The 22,747-nt window shown below is 41.3% G+C and overlaps 1 protein-coding gene across 1 annotated transcript; it reads left to right on the forward strand.

The window, feature by feature from the left end:
- Positions 1 to 3,973: 3,973 nt before the first annotated feature.
- LOC139465374 (uncharacterized) lies at positions 3,974 to 17,675 on the forward strand. The gene is made up of 3 exons (XM_071247082.1): positions 3,974 to 4,072; positions 5,794 to 6,081; positions 17,409 to 17,675. The coding sequence occupies exons 1-3, from the start codon at positions 3,974 to 3,976 to the stop codon at positions 17,673 to 17,675; spliced, it is 654 nt and encodes a 217-aa protein (XP_071103183.1).
- Positions 17,676 to 22,747: the final 5,072 nt, after the last annotated feature.

The raw sequence follows: 22,747 nt of genomic DNA on the forward strand, positions 1-22,747 counted from the left end.
TCCAGGGGTTTTGTTCCGTACACTGAAACTGTCGTTCAGTCATATGGCGTGAGTATGGTTTTACGCCGCTTTTTAGCAATATTCCAGCAATATCACGGCGGGGGACACCAGAAATGGGCTTCACACATTGTACCCATGTCGGGAATCGAACCCGGGTCCTCGGCGTGACGAGCGAACGCTTTAACCACCAGGCTACCCGACCGCCCCAGTCACATTGAAGACTGCTATAGGAGTAAAGAGAAAATGAAGGAGAAGGGTAACGCACAACTCAGGCTATATAACCACGCGTCTTGTCATTTAAACTGCACTCTATCAGTGCATGCGTGAGTGTTTGTTTGTTGTTTGATGCCGCACACAGCAATATTCCAGCTATATGACGGCGGTCTGTAAATACTCGAGTCTGGACCAGAAAATCCAGTGATTTACATCATGCGCATCGATCCAGGCCATTGGGATAAGATGACATGCATCAACCAAATCAGCGGGCCTGACCACCCAATCCCGTTAGTCGCCTCTTACGACAAGCATAGTCGCCTCTTAAGGCAAGCATGGGTTTCTGAAGACTTATTCTACCCCGGATCTTCACGGGTCGCGTGCGTGAGTGAGTGACTTGGATATAACGGTGCTTTTAACAGTATTTCACGATTGATTATATTGCATGTTAGCATTACGCGGGGAAAACACCCAGTGGTTTTTTTTGTGTGTGTGTTTTAATGTATTACTTTGGTAAAACCCATGGACACGGTTATGGAGCTGACAAGATCCCAATTTGGAGGATTCTGGTCTTCGAACTTACAACCAGTATAAACCTATCATGAATTTTGTAAATAAAGCACTTATACTATTTTCGACATGTACTAACATCAGTAGAGTTCTAAAAGGTTTAATGTTGGAATTTTAATGAATATGTTACTTTATTTCTTGATTGTATCAGTCCCATATAGTGTAACAGCCGCTGGGTTTTAATTTAAAAGAGTTTGATCCTTATCGCCAAATCTCGAGTATCAACACCTATGGGAATATCACCGCCGCTGATTGTGTAGATGTATGGGGTGGGGAGGCTGTCGTTCACATGGCAGTCGTGTATAATGGCACGTGGTACGCTATCCCATCCCACGAGTATAGCTGTGGGGAATCACCTGCCAGGTAAACTCAGGTGAGTGATTCTGAACAAACGCTTAGATGTTATCCAGGCAGGTGTTGTAGGTCAGTTATATCAGTGGACGTATTATATTAAGTAACTGAGCTTAGAAAAAGGTGTTTTGTTTTGTTATGATTGTCTTTAGAATAATTGTCTTTCGTATGTCAGCAGCGATGTTGTCTAAATAATCTGTATATCTTCAATACATGTTTCTGTCGCGTCCAGGTAGCTTTACTATAAAATGGGGGGCACGGGTGGCCCAGTCGTCTAAGGCGCCGCGATTCGCTGTGCAGAGTTGCGTCCCTTGGGCACGCCAGAAACCTATGATTGTGGGTTCGAATCCCGGTTCGCCCCGATTATGTTTCTAGGTTTGTCAGCACCATACCCGTGTCCGTGGGTTTCACCGAAGTGGTAAACGTCTGAGACCAGCATGACTTCGGGCTTTCCTCCCACATTAAGCTGACACGCCGCGATATAACTGGAATACTGTTAAAAGCGGCGTTTAACCAACGCACTCACTCACTCACTCACTCACTATAGAATGATACCAGACGAACTAGGCAGAATTTTTTTAATTGTATTTTACAGTTCTTTAAGAATTATTTTGTATTTTGTATGGTGCTGACAAACCTAGAAAAAAAATCAGGGGAATAGGGGATTCGAAACCACGACAATAGTTCCTGGTATGTCTGAGGGACGCAAATCAGCTGTGCCTCCATATACTCACAGAAAATCGCTCAATACTAGAATGGTGTATTTGTATTAAAGCAGCTGATAATAAACACTGGTATGTTATTATTGTAGGTAGTATATCTGGAGTTCCATCTGGTTTCAAACTAACACAAGACCACTCCCGGAAGGTCCGGGGTTCGATCCCCGGCCGCGTCATACCAAAAGACGTTAAAAGATGGTACTTGTTACCCTGTCTGGCGCTCGGCATTAAGGGACTTAAACAGTTACTGGTCGGCTCGGAGTTAGTATACTGTGTCTGAGTGGGGTATTCATGTTAACCTGCGGCATGGTATCTCGGCATGGTATGCCCCGCCACGAAGAAAACGGGCTATGCGTGGATTTCTGACGGGGAGAATAAATGCCTTATACCCCGCTTCGAAGAAAAGAGCCGCTTTTTCCGAGTCAATGAAAGTCACGTGACCGAAGTCAACCGAACAGCTATTTTCTATCATTTTGAATATGTTTTAATTCTTTTACAATGGCAGTTTAAAACATGTGGCTAAGATAAATTCGTTATAGCAGGATCACTCGGGGTACATATGGTTTTATGCGTCCCTCGTTAGGTTTTATACCATTCTCCTCCGGCTCGCCTTATAAAACCTAACGCAGAACGCATAAACCACATGTACCCCTCGCGATACTGCTACAGTTTATAGCATACACCCATGTTTCATTGTGGATACAAATGACGCAAACAGTTGGTTATTCGATGGCGATGTGTTTCATACGGGTACCATAGTTCTGTTTTGGACTTTAAGCTTGCAGTGTTTCGATGACTGTTTTCAGCCCAGTAACGTTTTCATAGCGTTTGTAATTTTCCATATATTTATAATTGCCCGGCAATTTATAGAACAAGGGGTCTTGTACCGTTTTAAGAAACAGAATGATCCTACTCGCTTCTAGCGTAACTAAATGGAGCCGACCAAACAAGTTGCAACATATATGAGAATTCGTTGAACCCTAAAGTTCACACGGTGTAGACTCTTTGACAGTGATATGATACATACGTACTATCAGTATTGAATCAAAACACTAGCCCAATATGAGGAGACAGGTCATGGTATATATTTCAGCACCCTTCAAACTCCAGCATGGCATGTAGACACGGTATTGGAATGACACTGCTGCTTGATTGAGCATTGCAAATGGGGAGAGTACCAACAGTCCTAAAAGTAGGAAAGTTCTAAAACTGAGAATTAATGTCATGAAACAGAGCTGTCGAGGGGGTCATCAGACACAAATATCAATCAAACGTATAGCATTGCTTGTGTTGTTTCCAGGCAGCTCGGATAGATTCAGTGTGCCGAGGTTCATTGTTTACAAGACTTTCTTTCCACTTTCTTACAGCACAATGCCTGGACGTAATGAATATTTAACAATCGAGGGTTGGCAGGATTATTGCGGAAGGTAAAAGCAAGAGGGATTAGCTAATTTCTAAGACGTTTTTCACCAAGTTGACGACCGTAATCCCTCTATTGGAATCCCCGAACCAGTCATAATAGATCGAAGGAAAAGCGGATCGCTGGATCAGTTAGGGTTTCCTGAACACCAATGATTTGGATTTTATAAACCTATTAGACTGCGCGCGAGCAGTCCCGGCGGAGAGGCAAGTCCAGTCGACAGGCTACTGGATACGAACGCTAACACGAGGTGCAGGTCTATCAAAGGGATAATAGCTGGTTAATGGAGTCTGTTAGACGCTAGTTAATGCTTGGCGTGTTTTCAGGCGAGTCGGAAATCAGTGTGTTTGCCTATGTAGGAGCGATTAATTATTTTGAATTTTAATCAAAATTATTTTGATTCAAGGAATGATTGTAAATCAGATAGCATGTAGATGACGGCGGAACCTTTTCTAAGTAATCAAGATCGAACTCCTAGAAGACAAAAATTATCCCTCGGTTAATTGGATAACAAAAAACAAACCTTAACGACTGAAATCACCCCGGACCATGAGACTAGTACGTGAAATATATATTTAAGCGTGTGGTATTCCCCCGAAGACAAAGGAGTACCTGCCATTTAGCCACCTATCAAGGCTGTAAAAAAACATTTCAACATCAGAGATTCAGACAGAGACTTCATCCCGCTGTCAGTGTAGAGATGGCGAGCTCTCCGGATGCCCCTCTTCGAGGCCCTGACTCCGAGGACGGGACGGTTGTGACGGAGCCTGTCAGCAAGGCGGGGTCTAAACGCTCTCATGTAAGCATTTAAAACAACACCTAGAATTGTGTTGGTTTTTAATAATTATTTGTTATATCGCTGTAAAAAAATGGTTTATGTGTACTTGTAATTCAAATAAAGTCTTTGTGACAGAGTATCAACATACGCATGATAAATGTAGACATAATAAAAGTATAACTTGAATGCCGGGCAAAAGAAAATATACACTTGAAAATTGGATTACAAACGTTTTTTATCAAAACGTTACCGAAACACTGCCAACTTCAGGTTTACAACACAACCACGATGCCCGTATCAAATACATCACCATCGAATAAGTATTTGTTTCATTTTAGCCACCATCAAACATGGGCAGTTTACGTTATGTATTGCATGTTTGTTCCGAAAAGTATAATGCAGAAAGGCCATACGTTGTTTTGTTTATAATTTGTAGTAATCTTATTGGTTTTTGACTGATACTGATTACTGGAGTTTCAGGCCCTGAACTAGTGATTGCGAACGCTCAACGATCAATTCTAGCATTAAAGCTCCGTTATCTATAATCAGCGGTTTGCACGCAAGTGTAAAGTCCGTACCAAATGTCAGTTTATGACTGTTCTTATTCTAAAACGTAATTTGATTATGACCGTTCCATGTAATGTAATATCGTTGACATTTGGACGCGATTATGATCACATTTACACACCTACTTACTTTCATCCTTCTGCACTTTTTTGTATCATATACAAACTATTTTGATTCGAATGGTTTCCCTGACAAAGTCTTAGAATTCTAGAAACCGTATTAAACGATATAGCTATAGACTTTTAATATCATATAAATGTATACAATGAAAATGATTAATCATCGTTTAAGTTACAGGTAATATTTAATTGTTTCACATAATATGTATATTTGCAACAATATTTCGATTAAAAAAATGAAGAAACATTACGATCATAAATCGGCATTATCTGACCATAATATACTGACAATAATACAATATCCAATGTAAATGTAAACCGTCAACGCCAGAGTACAACCAGTATCGATTATCTGCCGAAATAGATTCTTTTGGGCCCAATAGGCAAAATTGTGATAAAAATTATGTCAGTGATCGTTGAAAATCAATGATGATAACAAGTGTTCTTACGGTGGCCCATACCCGCTGCTGGCGAGATAATTTTACACTGTGTGCCTCTATATTTTATCTGGAGGCCGCCAGATACTTCCACTGGTGAGATCATTTTACAATGTATGCCTCTATATTTTATCTGAAGGCCGCCAGATACTTCCACTGGTGAGATCATTTTACAATGTATGCCTCTATATTTTATCTGGAGGCCGCCAGATACTTCCACTGGTGAGATCATTTTACAATGTATGCCTCTATATTTTATCTAGAGGCCGCCAGATACTTCCACTGGTGAGATCATTTTACAATGTATGCCTCTATATTTTATCTGGAGGCCGCCAGATACTTCCACTGGTGAGATCATTTTACAATGTATGCCTCTATATTTTATCTGGAGGCCGCCAGATACTTCCACTGGTGAGATCATTTTACAATGTATGCCTCTATATTTTATCTGGAGGCCGCCAGATACTTCCACTGGTGAGATCATTTTACAATGTATGCCTCTATATTTTATCCGGTTTTCTCGAATAGGGTAAGCATATCCTGCTCTACGGTAGAATTTTAGAAGTGTTACTTTATTACAAAGCCCGATGGTAATGCTCGCTGTCTTCAACACAAACAGGCATCATCAACACTCAGCAAGTCATCATGGGTAGTGTACGGCAGCCCTTTGTGGCACAGAGACCGGGTGCCGTCCTCCATCCGGTCCCTCCCGCCCATTCCGACACTGAAGGGGCTGGAGGAAAACTTCGTCAACGATAGCGTCAAGACAACGACGTCCAGCCGGTCGGGGAGGAATCCAATCATCCCCCAATACGACGCCGTGGGTGACAAATACGCCAAACACTACTTCATGTCCCCCAACGTCCGCGCCATGATGGAGAGAAACAAGGCCGTTAGGTCACACAAGGTCAGTCTCGTCTTTGTACATTACTGACCTTTGTTGCCGCCGACCTTTCACACACACGTGAAGATCGGGTTTGGAATTGGTCTGCAACAACCCGTGCTTGTGTAAGAGGCGCCAAACGGGTGGTCAGGCTCGTTGATGCATATCATTGCATCCCAAATTGCGTGGATCGATGCTCATGCTGTCAAACACTGGATTGTCTAGTCCAGACTCGATTTTTTACTGACCGCCGTCATATAGTTGGAATATTGCTGAGTGCGGCGTTAAACAACAAACAAACAAAACAAAATAACTTTTCACAAATGTAGTAAATGTAAGGCCCGACTCTGCTGTATCGGATCAAAATTGTAACAATGTTCTGTGTTGTCTGAACGGTGTCCTGTGGGTCCGGACGCTGTCGTGATGAACGGGCATGAATTGTTAATTGCCGTGTCTTGTCGAATGAGTCCAGATCTTGCCGAATGCGAACCGTCTTTCTCGGTTCACTGTCCGGTCACTGTCTGATGTCTGTGGGATCGCATTCGGGAGAATCGGGACGCTGTCGGGACAGATTCGGTCGTTTTTTACCATGCGGAAAGATACAAATCGGATTAGATTCGGATTGAGAATCGGGACGAATTCGGCTGGAAACGGCTGAATCGGGACCCTTCCTAAACAATATCTGATTGTTTGTGAATTTTCCGCCACGAATCACAGGATCTTGGTCCGACTTTTGTCAAATTTTAATCGGGAATAGTCCTATCAAGGACGGCGGTAAAAAATCCTGAATATGTGACTGAGCCCTAAAATAACATAACTGTTAAATAACATCAGCTAAACGCCGTATTGAACATTACTTCAGTTATACTACAGCTTACAGCTAGATGTAGGAGGGAACCCCGATGGGACGCAAGTTATAGACGTTTAGAAATAGTTTATTTTATTTTAATTATTAACAATGGCTGTGTCAAGGTCGAAGGTAAAAACAAATTAGTATACCTTTAACAGTTAAATGTGAGAGCTGTGTATTTGAAACCTTTTGAGCGTGACATTATGGGTTAAGAGCAGTGGTTGATGTATTCGCTCGTCACACCTAAGACCCAGGTTCGTGCCCCCGTAGGTAAAGATGTGTCTGAAATTTATTCCAGGTGGAACAATTAGAACAAGAAATTTGAATAGTGAATAAGAGTGTAGCAAAGGATCGGAACAAGTCACCATTAAGTCTTCACAGTACTCAAACCTCTGGGTTAGCCTTGGCCTTCCAGTATTGGTTCAGGGGCGGTCGGGTAGCCTAGTGGTTAAAGCGTTTGCTCGTCACGCCGAAGACCCGGGTTCGATTCCCGACATGGGTACAATGTGTGAAGCCCATTTCTGGTGTCCCCCGCCATGATATTGCTGGAATATTGCTAAAAGCGGCGGAAAACCATACTCACTCACTCACCAGTATTGGTTCAGGGACAAACATGATGTCGACGGTTCGCCGGACGATCTATGCAAACATCGTCCCAAGAAATCAATCAAATAATTACACTTCTTTTCAGCAGGGTATTGAAAACAACGTCTTCACTAAAACAAATAAACTGAAGTACAAAAGAAAGTACACACCCCTAAAATATCATATATTACGCATATGGTTGAAAAAGTTGTTACATTTTTGGCGCTATCGTAATGTAATGAACAAAACCATTGAGAGCATATCGCAGAAACGTAACCTTGACATTATGATAGGCAACAAAAGCACACATTGTGAAAATGGCAATTTTCTCCATTTGCACGTGCAATATGCGTAGAAACAGTATAAAAGGCAGTGGATTCTAGCGTTCATTACACATTCAACGAAAAAAACACAAGACAAATGCCACGTTTAACAGCAGCGGAGCGAGAGAGAGCCGTGGGAATGTCCCAAGTGGGGGCGTCGAACAGTCACATCGCAAGGACCCTTGGCTGCACCAGGCAAACCTCCTTCGTCGTGTCAACCAGACTGACCAGACTGGCCAGACATCCGACCGCCCAAGAAGAGGAAGACCGAGAGTGACGACCCCTGCAGAAGACCGGTACATACGCACATTACACCTGCGCAACAGGTTCCTCACCATGGCATCAACAGCGTCGACAGCGTTAGGTCACCACATCAGCAGGAACACAGTCATGAGACGACTACGAGCTGCCGGTATCCGGGCTTATCGACCATTCCGTGGGATGACCTTGACCGCTCAACACCGTATCAGCCGTCTTCGCTGGGCAAGAAGAGTCAGACGCTGGCAACGTCGTGACTAGTCACGAGTCCTCTTTACCGATGAAAGTCGATTCAACCTCTACCATGCTGACGGTAGAGTGAGAGTCTACCGACGTAGAGGCGAGCGACTGGCTGGAGCATGTGTCCAACAAGTTCATCCTTTTGGCGGAGGCAGCGTTATGGTTTGGGGAGGCATTTGCGGCGAACAGAAGACGGATTTGGTCATTCTCCACCAGACCCTGACAGCCCAGAGGTACAGGGACCAAGTGTTACAGCCGGTGGTGATCCCCTTCATGCAGAGGCAAAGGCAGGGGTTTCTTTTTCAGCAAGATAACGCCCGACCACACACCGCTAGACTCACTATGGACTTCCTGAACCGTCAGAACATTCAGCTTTTGCCTTGGCCGTCACGCTCTCCGGACTTGTCACCCATTGAACACCTGTGGGACCATCTCGGTAGACAGTTGCGACGACGTGCACAGCCACCAACCACCATACCACAGCTGGAACAGGCTCTGCGAGAAGAGTGGCAGCGGATCCCTAATGACGTCATCCGACGGTTGACCTTTTCCATGAGAAGGCGTGTCCTGTCTTGCATTAACTCAAATGGGGGTCATACGAGGTACTGAGACCACTCGCATGGCCGTCATACCTGGGACTGTCATCATTTCTACAAGTGTGATTTTTGATGAGTGACCGCCTATGGACGTTATTGTCAACTGAAAAGTTTTATGTGGCCACAAATCTTTAAATCCATTCTAAACATGTTTGAAAATGACTCAACAATGACATTAAACATTACAATCACAATAAAGTTTGCCCTGTCTTCTTTTACTGTCAGAATAGTGGGGTGTGTACTTTCTTTTGTACTTCAGTTTAGATTCAATGTAATGTATTTTAATAAAACTGTCACCTAAATTGGTCCCTTGGTATGATCACAGTAACAGTGACTTCCTGTTTCGTGATATTCATTGTGTACAACGTGGCAGGACGCTGCTGCTAACTACATGATGTAACTATGCGAAGAGCCAGTGTGATATACCAATCCAATGATATCGATGTTCACGTTCATGTCGAATGGCCAATTGATACTCACGAATAAAAACACGAATGCATTAATGTGGTATAAATTTTACGTGAGTCATGTTTGGAAGTGGGTAAATGTTTTAAGGCACGTCAGCAAAATTTAAGCAAAACACGACGACCTGTAAAAAATTAAATCCAGGCCAGGAAACCTAGTGGTTGGAAGCATGGTACTAGATATAAACACGTTTCTCATCCGCATGTTTCTTCATCATTCTATACAATATCCGCTATACAGCCCGTGTATCTGTTTCCTCAACATCATCTGTTACAATATCCGCTATACAGCCCGTTTATCTGTTTCCTCAACATCATCTATACAATAACAGCTATACAGTCCGTTTATCTGTTTCCTCAGCATCATCTATACAATATCAGCTATACAGCCCGTTTATCTGTTTCCTCAACATCATCTATACAATATCAGCTACACAGCCCGTTTATCTGTTTCCTCAACATCATCTATACAATAATAGCTATACAGCCCGTTTATCTGTTTCCTCAACATCACCTATACGATAACAGCTATACAGCCCGTGTATCTGTTTCCTCAACATCATCTATACAATATCAGCTATACAGCCCGTTTATCTGTTTCCTCAACATCACCTATACAATAACAGCTATACAGCCCGTTTATCTGTTTCCTCAACATCACCTATACAATATCAGCTATACAGCCCGTTTATCTGTTTCCTCAACATCATCTATACAATATCAGCTATACAGCCCGTTTATCTGTTTCCTCAACATAATCTATACATCAGCTACACAGCCCGTTTATCTGTTTCCTCAACATCATATATACAATATCAGCTATACCGCCCGTGTAATTGTTTCCGTAACATCAGCTATCAAATATAGACTATTCTTATAATGTATCTGTTTGCTCAACACCAACTATACAGTATCCGCTATACAGCTTGGGTAGATGTTTCTCTACCCTCCATACAGTACAATACTAACAAATCAATATAGTATGCACATACAGAAAAATAACAAGCTTGTAAAGATATTTTTTTTCCAAATTACATTGTTTGAATTGCGGGTACGTTCACCCCAAGTTGTAGCTCTCCTTAATGTCTTTCAAGTACGAATTCTAAACATTCGATAATATGGTTTACTGCTTATTTGCGGCGTCCTGAATCGCCGTCAGTCTTTACAACACCCCTTGAATCTCGAGCCATGGATGTCCCTAAATGATTCAGTGATGCGTATATATCTGAAGTGATACGCACCCGCAATAAATCGTCTGGGATACTCTCCGTCTCTCTGAGATATAGTCCACTGTACTTAACGTTATCCTCGCACGAGTCACGCCATTTTAAACATTCATTAACCATTGGCCTCTTGAACGGAAACGACCTGTTATGTATCTTTGGAAGCTGTTCAATGGCAATTAAATGTTTATATACTGAATTAATACTGCATGGTTGCTTTGGAAGCTGAAAGACCGTCAGATGAGGTATCTGTTCAGGATTCTTGAAATAGAAGGTGATATTTTGACACGTTAGGGATCCGATCAAATCTGGATAAGGGCGAGACATTCAAAACTTTTGCATCTATATAGCGGTGTGTGTGTGTGTGTGTGTGTGTGTGTGTGTGTGTGTGTGTGTGTGTGTGTGTGTGTGTGTGTGTGTGTGTGTGTGTGTGTGTGTGTGTGATATTGCTGGAATATTGCTAGAAGTGACGTCATCTCATATTCACTCTTATGATGCTTGGTCTCCACAAAAGATGTAGCGGTATCAATACACACCCACTCGTGATAAAGGTTAAAACCTTTTCATACCCCAGAGTGAGTGAGTGAGTATGGTTTTACGCCGCTTTTAGCAATATTCCAGCAATATCACGGCGGGGGACACCAGAAATGAGCTTCACACATTGTACCCATGTCGGGAATCGAACCCAGGTCTTCGGCGTGTCGAGCGAACGCTTTAATCATTAGGCTACCCGACCGCCTCTTCATACCCCAGAAAAGTTGCAATTAAAGTTTTTTTCTATGCAAAATGGAATATCATTGTACATTCACAAGAGATTCGTTATGTCGAGAGTTGACTGAATTTATATGAAATAAAACTAAATGCTGTCTGCTGCCAATAGCTGCGCCTCTGAGGACTACCTCTGAGGTGGTAGCCAGTGTTCGTGACGCCGCCGAGGCTACATATGCTCCAACACAGCCGATATATATAACTGTCACCATTGTGTGATGTGTTCAATTGTGCATCACGCGTGTATCTCAAGCCAAGCACCTGTCTCACCACACATCAGGTGCCCGTAAACATTCCTATATTTACCGAGGTCATGCAATTTGTTACACGTGTTTGATTCATACCGTGTTATTAGTATTGTATTGAGAACCTAGTGTAACAAACTGGGTCCTTTAATGCTGTTAGTTTGCATGCTGAATGCCCATTTAACTGATTTGTTCAACGAACTGGACATACTATTACCCAAGCAGTACGGTGTCGCGAAATGTGTATATGTATATGTACAAAACTAATTACACAAAGGGATTCGGTTACGTAATCTTTTTAAAATACACAAAATAATGACTCTTCATGGTAATTCAGGTTCACCAGTTCAGAATAGAGCATTTAACGCACTTATAAACCAAGGGCGACATCAGACACATCAGAAGCGCTTGTTAAATTAATGATGGAATGAGAAAGAAGTTTTCATAAAAAATATTCCCCATTGTCCCTAACGTTTTTTGTTCAGTATATTTGTCAAATCGAACTATTTACTTGCTTCAAGTTATTTCGGGGGGCACGGGTGGCCCAGTCGTCTAAGGCGCCGCAATTCGCTGTGCAGAGTTGCGTCCCTTGGGCACGCCAGAAACCTATGATTGTGGGCTCGAATCCCGGTTCGCCTCGATTATGTTTCTAGGTTTGTCAGCACCATACCCGTGCTCGTGGGTTTCACCGAAGTGGTTACGTCTGATACCTGCATCACTTTGGGCTTTCCTCCCACATTAAGCTGACACGCCGCGATATAACTGGAATAATTTTAAAAGCGGCGTTAAATCCAACTCACTCACTCACTCACTCACTCAAGTTATTTCTCTTGTTCACATTTCATGAACCTCTAATTCAACACCAATCTATATCCAACCAAGGCTTGTTACTTAAGCGTGTTATCTTAAGCTTGTATTTCAAGCTATCGATTCTATTCACTGTTACATTTTGCCAGTCGTTTTGATGATCCTTAAACCTGAGACAGCGAACAAAACGTTTACTTACAAAGCGATTATTGCCTATCCTGTAGGCTCAGAGCATACAACGGTATCTGGCTCGGCTCACAGGCTAAACAGGCATTAGTACAAACACAAATATCCCTTCCACTTTCCTGTAATTGTTCAGGCAAGTCGATAAACACTCTATAAAACTCTAGTTGGGAGATACACGTATTGCAGTATTTATTACAGATAAGTGTATGGGTTGTGCCTGTCAGATATCTTCAATACAATACGACAGAACCTGTAAGAGGAATTCTGTTGATTCTGGTAGTCATGACGACGGTATGTCAGTTCTTCAGTTCCGATTGGTTCTGTTGATTTTAAAGTTGACATCGATTGGCTGACCCCCTCGCCCTACGTCTTCATAGATAGAACTGTCTTAGATTGACACAGGGTCACACTTTATAGTGGGTGCGAGATTTGCGAGTAGAAAACCCGTGTCATGAGAGACACTGATATGAGATACCGTTTTCGTTGATCAGACGCTGTGTTAATCAGAGGATCGGTGTACATTTCAGTGTTTTACAACCTGCACTGTTTTCGTTGAGATTTAAATTATTCCGGTTAATTGTTTTCTTTAATTACATATAAAAAAGTACCTTTAACAGTATATTCAACAATGTCCTCCGCGGAACAAACCAAGAAAGGTAAAGATTCTGTGCTCCCGCAATGCAACATGGAGGGCTATATTCAAGAATTAGAAGAAATATATGGCAAAAAGTTAACTGGTGAAATGGAGGCTGCAATTGCGCTATTCAAGGTAAACCAGATTTTCAAATAGATTTTAGAGAACCCCTTGTACTACATTTGAAATATGTACTATAGATTTGTTGTATACTCCTCAGGGAGCTGAGAATGAAAATCGAGTGCACACTGATGCATTGACCAGCGTAATAATTCTGTCGCAAGCACCCGTGAGGTGTGGAAATGTGGCCCAGTTATCATGGCCATACAACTGTATTATATAATTATCATCTGGACAGAAGAAAGTCAGAACCTGACATATATACGGTAATTTGGATAAAGCGTGTAGGCCAATATTTTAAGTTAAATGGACATATTGAAGTTTGGGCATTCTAGTGCAAAGTTACTGCAGTCACTGAAGTGAGCTATTCCTAATAATATTACGAGGGAGCTGGGCATACACGCATACAAATACAAGCTGTATGACCCGCATACAATTGAATATCAATCAGTCATGTTTATTGTGCGCCATGTCATCGACCCAACGACACCCATCACAAGTTAACACGTAGTGTTACTAACACGGTGTTACGGCTTCTGAGCCTCACTCAAGAACACCCCGAGAACCCTTAGTTTCCTTAATTTAACAGTTGGCATTAGATTTTACAGGGGATGTGTTCCCTTCTGATGGCTTCAATGGAAGGCAAATGAACACGCTATGAGGCATGAGAGAACAGCGAGTCCACACACGATGGGATGAGGAAATGTTGTGATGGCCAATGTCAACTGTGTGCACCAAACTCGATCACCAGCTCGTTCTGCTTCTAAAATTACTTTAACCTGGATAAACGTATCATAACGAGAACACATATCTCTAGTTCGTTAATGAAAGATATTCAGAATGTATTTATACATACAATGTCTTGATATGTTGGGCGTATTTAAGACCTGAATCAAACTTAATGTTTCTGTCTTCTTTGACTATATTTTATACCTGTGCGATCTGGTTTTTCCGGGTAATCCGTTCACTGTTAAAATTAAGATCCTCGTGTCATCGACTACCAACTGAGAAAGAGATGGAATAACATACCTATCGATAAACGGTTCTGTATGTAGCAGGGCGTGGAGTCATCCCACAGATGACATCCTTACCTTGTCGGCTTGCTGACGGGGTTAACCTCTTTGGTCATGTGGACAAGGCATCCGATCTCGGACCAGAAGGTCCGTGGTTCGAATCCCATCACGGGTCTCGGAAATTTTATGGCCGCTACATGTACTTTATGTGATGAATGCAATTATCATTTTCTATGTGACTGTCTTAACGACGTTAGGAATTCTTACATATCTGCATATTTTAGGAAGGGAAATTCGGTGTTTGAAATCGTCTGTTTATTACAATCGTATAACTGTTTTAAAGAAACTTGCTTGTAACAAATGTGAAATAGTCGTCATCACAAACAAAGGTGCTACTCTTCTATCTTGAACTTACTATCAACATAGTCTTGAGTGGAATGAGGTTCTGCTCTGCTCTGCTCTGCTTAATCACGTGAGTGTCACTGTAAAGACGATTGAGGTTAGGTTACAGTTGGATCCAATACCAGAGCAGGTCCCTGCTAAGTCGATGGTCAAACACACATCAACCTTGAAAGGGCCGCTTTAAAGTATCATCGTCACATACCTAGTCAAGAACGAGCCTCTTTCACCTGTTGGATCCTCTTCCAGAGGCAAGGTAGTGAACTGACCATAAAAGTCCAGTTTCCATCCTTGCCGAACTAGGTTGGAATTATGGAGTTTCATTTTGGCTGGACATACGAGTCTATGCATAGTCCAATCAAAATCGCGTAACGAAATCGACATCCGGTTCGTAAACTGCCGTGCAGATTTCGGTCGATTGCAGGATTTGCAAAGCATGTGTACCGCCAACTCGGCATCAACAGATATATTCTAAATCTTTTGTGGTTTTAATCAAGGCATTCACGGACAGTGATGCATTTAATTACAATGTAGAGTATGATTATTGATCAGATCTTCTTGACTGTACGCGACCATTTTGTTTGAAGTAAATGCAAGTGATATATGAGAGGTGGAATCTGATTGAGCAATAGGAGGGACATATAAGGGCATTACTCGTAATAGCCACTGGTGGCGCTACGATCGAGCACAGAAATTCAAGCCTACTTCGGCAAGGGTGGAAACTGGATTTTTACAGTCAATTATGTCCCTGCCTCAGGAAGATGATTTTGGATGTCATGTATGAAGTAGCAAAACGTAAAACAGACAACACTCGATACATGATATTGGAACTTTCATTTGCTATGACCATAACAAGTATATTTTTCTCACATCCTATCGCATCATTCATGTTTTCATTGACCATACCATCTTCATCGTTTTGTCTTATACCCTCCCCGTTTGCCATACCATGTCTGCATAAACCCACCCCATGAGTCATACCACGTTCAGGTACCTTCATGCCGCGTTCAAGCTTATCTCCCAGCTCATCTCCCAGTTCCTATTTGGCATATGCTGTCATAACATAGCGGTGAGAACGTGCGGGATAAATATATTAGTTTAGTTTTGCTCCACACAATACATAATGATTAAGAATGAACATTCAAAACCCTTAAACAAAACATATGTTTCGAATCAATCAAAAGCACGCTCAAGTACACATAGAGCAACTTTATGCTGCTGTTTGGGATCCAAAGATCTCTGTTTGAGAGTGTATGTTCAGTAACCGTACTGACACTACATGCCGTAGACACGAGGTTGATGTGAATGTGTTCAAGTACACATAGAGCAACTTAATGCTGTTGTTTGGGATCCAAAGACCTCTTTTTGAGAGTGTATGTTCAGTAACCGTACTGGCACTACATGCTGTAGACACAAGGTTGATGTGAATGTGTTCAAGTACACATAGAGCAACTTAATGCCGCTGTTTGGGATCCAAAGACCTCTGTTTGAGAGTGTATGTTCAGTAACCGTACTGACACTACATGCTGTAGACACGAGGTTGGGGGATGTAGAGTATCATAGTTGCAGAACAATATCTTCATGGTCGGAAGCAAATTGATGAATGTACCCCTCGATTAGGACGTCTCTTGCCACAAAGTGTTTATACAGACATTTTACGTAAGCTTTACTTAATGTAAAGTTTGGTTCATGGACACTGGCGACGGCCTGGGAGTTAATATTCAGATATTTTACGTACGCTTTATTTAATCACAAGTAACTCTGTCTTATTCAACCCCGCCTAACCATTGACATATTGATTGAAACGTCTGGGAAATATATTTCTACAGGGGACAATATAAACTGAGGGTAATTTTATGGAATTGAATACTGAAAGAACTCTTTAATTATGCCTATGATGATCACTTATTCCTGCAACAGTTTGTAAAAAATTATCTGTGGCTGTGTAATTTTGTGTCAAAATACATTCGTCTAATGCAGACTAGGATAAGAAATGAATTTGTAACCTCATCACCCCTACCTGTTTGAAATGTAAACTTGTGGTGAAAAAAGGCAAATGTATTGTTGCCCTTAAACGACTTGGCCTCCCGTGCACCGATGTACATTATTTATAAGCCCAATACAGTTTCAGTACAGTATCGTCAATTGGAAGTCTTGTACTTCATTCTACATTCTAGAAGATTATTGTAACAAGGCTAAAGAACTTCTTTTTGAAACAACCACTACATGATTACTAAGTACAGGTAGACATCGAGCGTTCACTCCAAGCGTGGCTTAATCTAAAAGGAGGTTTATATAATCGTGCTATGTTAGCGTCACTGGGTCTTTACACACATAAGTCCTAAACTGGAAGGTATAACAAAGGTGTCCTGTGCAGAACGTGAATGCCACTGTGGCGTATTTTAATCACGTGCTACTTTAGGTGTTCCAACCATTGGGTATCGCTTGATGACTGCCTTAAACATATATCACCATAGTCCTAAACTTGTAGGTATAACGAAGGTGTAATGTGCAGAAAGTGAATGCCACAGGTGGGTATTTTAATCACGTGCTCCTTTAGGTGTTCCAACCATTGGGTATCGCTTGATGACTGCCTTTAACATATATCAGCACAGTAACCATCAATTTGTTTGTTTACAGGAGTCACAGCATTCCAGCAGGAGCCTCAACAAGCTTAGTTTCCGTCGGAAATGTCGCCTCACACCAAATGCTGACGAGATGGAGTTGCGGGAGTTACAATTTGTCAACGACGGCATCATCACAGAAAGACGACGAACCAAATACAAGGATATTATCCCTCCTTACGACGCCACTGAAGATCAACATTCCAAAGGTTATTTCAAACGCCCGGATATAAAACGCCTTGTAACCGTTACGTGCTCACCGCGAAGTCCCAGAGTCAACTGATGAGGAATCAGATCATATCAGAATTGAAGAATGAGGATGATGGAGATTTAACGAGCGCTTCCGGGGAAACCTTTTTTTATTCTCGGACTGAGAATTCGGCCTTCAGGGTTAAAGAAGAGAGACGTACCAAAATCCTAGCAAATAGGTTTCACGGTGTGCAAAAATCGATTTCGATATAATTTATGTTTGATGGATTTGAAGCAAGCGTATGCTTCAGAGTAAGTCTTGTTATGTTTTCGATACACATGAACGGATACGCTAGTGATGGGTGATTCAGAACTACTTCACTAGATTCAACAAATCAATATTACAAGTCAGTATTAAGGTGTTTATGCTTGTATGGTCGGGTCTTCCAATGGTTATAGTTGAGTTAAGTGGAGGAGTCAAATATCGCTTAAATATAGAGTGTGTGCGTTTAACGCCGCTTTGAACAGTATCCCAGTTATATCGAGGCGGGTCAGTTTAATGTGGGAGGAAAGGGCAGGGCGGTTAAAGAACTCAAGGTTTCTGGCTTGCCCAAGGGACGGCCACCCGTCCCCTCGTTTTAAAATTAGACACTCATGTAAGTTGGAAGTTGACGACGCAGCAGGATGTGGCCCTGACAAAAGACGCGTCACATCATGTGCTGCCGCAATCAACATAAAATCTGGTCAGTCTGCAATTGACAAATACAAGCAAGAGGTCAACTAAGGGGAGATAATTATGAAAAAGAAGATTACTTCTCATTATCTCAAAAATCTTATTAATGGTTGTCATCACTTTGAGTACTTGCAATTTTATTGGGAGGGACAGGGGCATAATTGGTTGTTTTCTCCAAGAAAATATTTTTCTTCAATTGTTTATTTTGTTTTGCAAATTAGGATTTTGGATTTGTTTCTGACGACTTGAATTGAATTTAATCCGGGTTGATTCCAGTTTGTTTCTTGCCCCGTTGTGTGTCTTCCAGAATTATCCGACAATGTAACAGAAATCATGCACATTCATCACCAGCTTCACGCCATTTCATCTGACACCATTCTCTGTTTGAGTTCTCCAGATGGATGTAAACCATTATGTATCTACCTACTGTCTGGCTTGCTTACACTCCCCTATATATCTACCCTCCCTATATATCTACCCTCCCCTATATATCTACCCTCCCCTATATATCTACCCTCCCCTATATATCTACCCTCCCCTATATATCTACCTTCCCCTGTATATCTAACCTCCCCTATATATACCCCCCTATATATCTCCCCTCCCCTATATACCTACCCTCCCCTATATATCTACCCTCCCCTATATATCTACCCCCTATATATCTACCCTCCCCTATATATCTACCCTCCCTATATATCTACCCCCTCCTATATATCTACCCTGCCCTATATATCTACCCCCTATATATCTACCCTCCCAAATATATCTACCCTCCCTTTATATCTACCCTCCCCTATATATCTACCCTCCCCTATATATCTACCCTCCCCTATATATCAACCCTCCCCTACATATCTACCCTCCCCTGTATATCTACCCTCCCCTAAATATCTACCCTCCCCTATATATATACCCTCCCCTATATCTACCCTCTCCTATATAATTTATCTACCATCCTCTATATATCTACCCTCTCATATACATCCACCCTCTCCTATATATCTGCCATCCCCTGTATACCTACCCACTGTCTGACTAACCTACATCCCTTTCATCCTCTATATATCTACCCACCATCGTCTCCAAAGTAATAAAGTGTACCTTTCCGCGTGGTATTTATTATCCATGATTCACCAGCTTTCTTTCGTGTTCTTTGCTTCGGACATAATAGCGAACCCATACAATAACGACTGGATGATGGCATGAAGGCCAAGGTATGGCTCTGTACATTGACATGCATGGTAATTCAGAATGAGGTACATTGAGTTTTCTGTGTTGAATCAAATGTAGCTGCCCTTGCAAATCAAATGTTTTATTGATTTCAAGACTTTATATGCAACATTATTCAATCTGTTGATGTTTTTGTGACGCCTTCTTATGATGAAATATTATAGTTATCTTTGTTTCCCCCAACCAGTTTAATAATATTCCTCTACTTGTTGATGCTGTGTATTGTAATATCACATTAAGACATGGGACATATGGGATAATTCTGTGACAGTAGTACGTCACAAGAAAATAATTTATTATATCAGCCTCACCAATGCTTTAATAAATGTCTATGAAATTCTACTTTTGTAAAATAAATTTGATACCACACTCTTGCCTTTTATTATAATCAAAATATCAAGTCACCAAAGTCACCCTGTGGTATATCTAACGTAAAGTGGCGTCATATTCCAAACGCATATTTACCCATATTGAATTCCGGTAGTCGTGATGAGTGCATTTTTCTAAAGGGGACCTCAAAAGGATTAAGACATTATTACACTCCCCTATATGCAATATTCATGTAAGAATTCGTGAATTACTCTCGCTCTCGCTTCGGAAATGCAAGAAATCTGCCACTTGTTTCGAAAAAATCAGTATGACACACATCCTCATATAATAATCTCCATATAATATATAACTCCTGATTGATTCTTTACAACAATATATGATTAAATGAAAAGTGTAGATCCAAAAACCAAGACATGTAATCTGTGTCATGGTCACAACGCGTCAGTTGCTTCAGCACACAGCGGGAGTTAATAACATTAAGTTGCTTCAGTTGAAAGTCAGAAAACTTGAAACCAAATATTACTAGGCGAGTGAATAGTGTGTAACGCCGCAGTCAGCATCATTACAGCTTTATCGCGGAGGCCAGTAGATAATGTGGGTCAAACCAACTGTATATACGGAAAAAAAGAAGCATTTGTTATATTTACAGTTAAGCATCTTTATTCAAATGATACAAATTCTAACTTGTGCTTAGTTGTGCTTTGAGTTCGGCTTATCAGAGTAAGATTTAACATATTTTTAACTCTTGTTAATAATAATAGTAATGATAATGGAAAATAAAGAGTTTTCAAGGAATGAACAAAATCAGGAATTCAACACAACGAGGTTCGACTGAAATATATCAAATACAGTTGAATATAATAACTATACGAGTATAAAGTGGAAAGTTGGAAGCAATGGCCACGAATATGCAAGGGTAAGTTGGGCACGATGTCTCTACGAGTATAAAGGGGAACGTTGGAAGCAGTGGAATTATATAAGCAATCACTCTTCGAGTATAAAGGGGAAAGTTGGAAGCAATGGCCACGAGTATACAAGGCTAAGTTGGACACGATGTCTCTACGAGTATAAAGGGGAACGTTGGAAGCAGTGGAAATATGAAAGCAATCACTCTTCGAGTATAAAGGCGAAAGTTGGGAGCAATGGCCACGAGTATACAAGGGTAAGTTGGACACGATGTCTCTACGAGTATATAGGAGAACGTTGGAAGCAGTGGAATTATATAAGCAATCACTCTTCGAGTATAAAGGGGAAAGTTGGAAGCAATGGCCACGAGTATACAAGGCTAAGTTGGACACGATGTCTCTACGGGTATAAAGGGGAACGTTGGAAGCAGTGGGAATATGAAAGCAATCACTCTTCGAGTATAAAGGCGAAAGTTGGAAGCAATGGCCGCGAGGATACAAGGGTAAGTTGGACACGATGTTTCTACGAGTATATAGGAGAACGTTGGAAGCAGTGGCTATACAAGTATCATAGGTACACTAAGAAACAATCGCTCTTCGTATATGAAAGGCAATATGCAAGCAATGGATCTATGAGCATAAAAGGAAATATGAAAGCAATGACTCTTTCAGTATAAAGGGGAAGCAATGAATGTATCCAAAAACGAAGGGGTAAAATTGTGAATGTTGCTTTTCGTGGCAGTCACTATATCCCTGCTACATCACAGAGACCTAAACATTAGGTTTAGACCATACTGGCCGTTAGTTCATGGCAACAACCAATGACAGGAGGGTATGATGATACGTTACACCCTTGATCCTCAATAGTCGGCTCTTACACGGCAAGCATATGCCTATTCTATTTTATTTAACAGAAGGCACTAACCACTATAGTTAAGGATTAAAATAGTCAAGGACCACTCTATTCTTTCATTACAATAGTTAATCTGTCATGGCAAGACATGTTTTGAGTAGTATAAAAATTATTCTGAAACGATTACTATACAAGCATAGCAGAAAATGTGCTTTTTGTCAGCGTTTGGAAGTATGGTTGGAAGCAGTGACTAACCTATAATAGGAAAACTGGAGAAACTTATTCACACATTGGATTATTTAGAGCACATTAAATACAATTAATCCCACACGCCGTCATAAATTACATTCGTATTCATAAGTCAAGTAATGAATTGGTACGATGTATATCAAATATATCAAGGCGATATATCAAATACTTGCATGTATTCATACCACACGTCCCACAAACAGGTTCCATTACAACACAATACGGACCTTCTCAGTCCAAACATCGCGCCTGTATACACCGCCGAGTGGGCATGGCACTGGCCTCTTGATGGGTAGGTAAACATATTGTTATTGTATAGAATATTGCCTGACATGTCAACGACCAAAATCTACATACGATGAGACACTGTCAGTTTATAATTGCTGTCAAGGCACACATTGTGCGAGGTCCGTTATTGTTGAAATAGCACGCACAGGTAAACACTGGTGAATACACCTTGGCTCTAACTCACGACCTCGTCCTACAACGATTATAGCAACGGATGTATGTATTTTAGCGGCTTTCCCCTTTCCCTCTGTAAGATAAGTTTAGGCATGGTGTATTGGTAGTTCTTGTTGTTTATACTGGAAAGTATTTAATAAGATTTTATGTTTATTTAAATTGCAAATTAAGTATTTGTCTTTTGGATCTACTCTTTCTCCACATCCCTTAATAATTATACTATTTTGACAAAACACCTGCTGATATAGAGTCATCTTCAACATTATGGTAATATTCAGAGAAAGGTAACATGATTATCTAACCTGTCAAAACTCTTTCCCTGATCATAAGTATGTGAACAAGGTGGCACGGGTGGCCCAGTCCCCAGGGGCGCCGCGATTCGCTGTGCAGAGTTGCATCCC

This window comes from Haliotis cracherodii, unplaced genomic scaffold, assembly GCF_022045235.1.
Source record: "Haliotis cracherodii isolate W230 unplaced genomic scaffold, xgHalCrac1.p SCAF_18, whole genome shotgun sequence".
In the NCBI taxonomy this organism is placed as follows: domain Eukaryota; kingdom Metazoa; phylum Mollusca; class Gastropoda; order Lepetellida; family Haliotidae; genus Haliotis; species Haliotis cracherodii.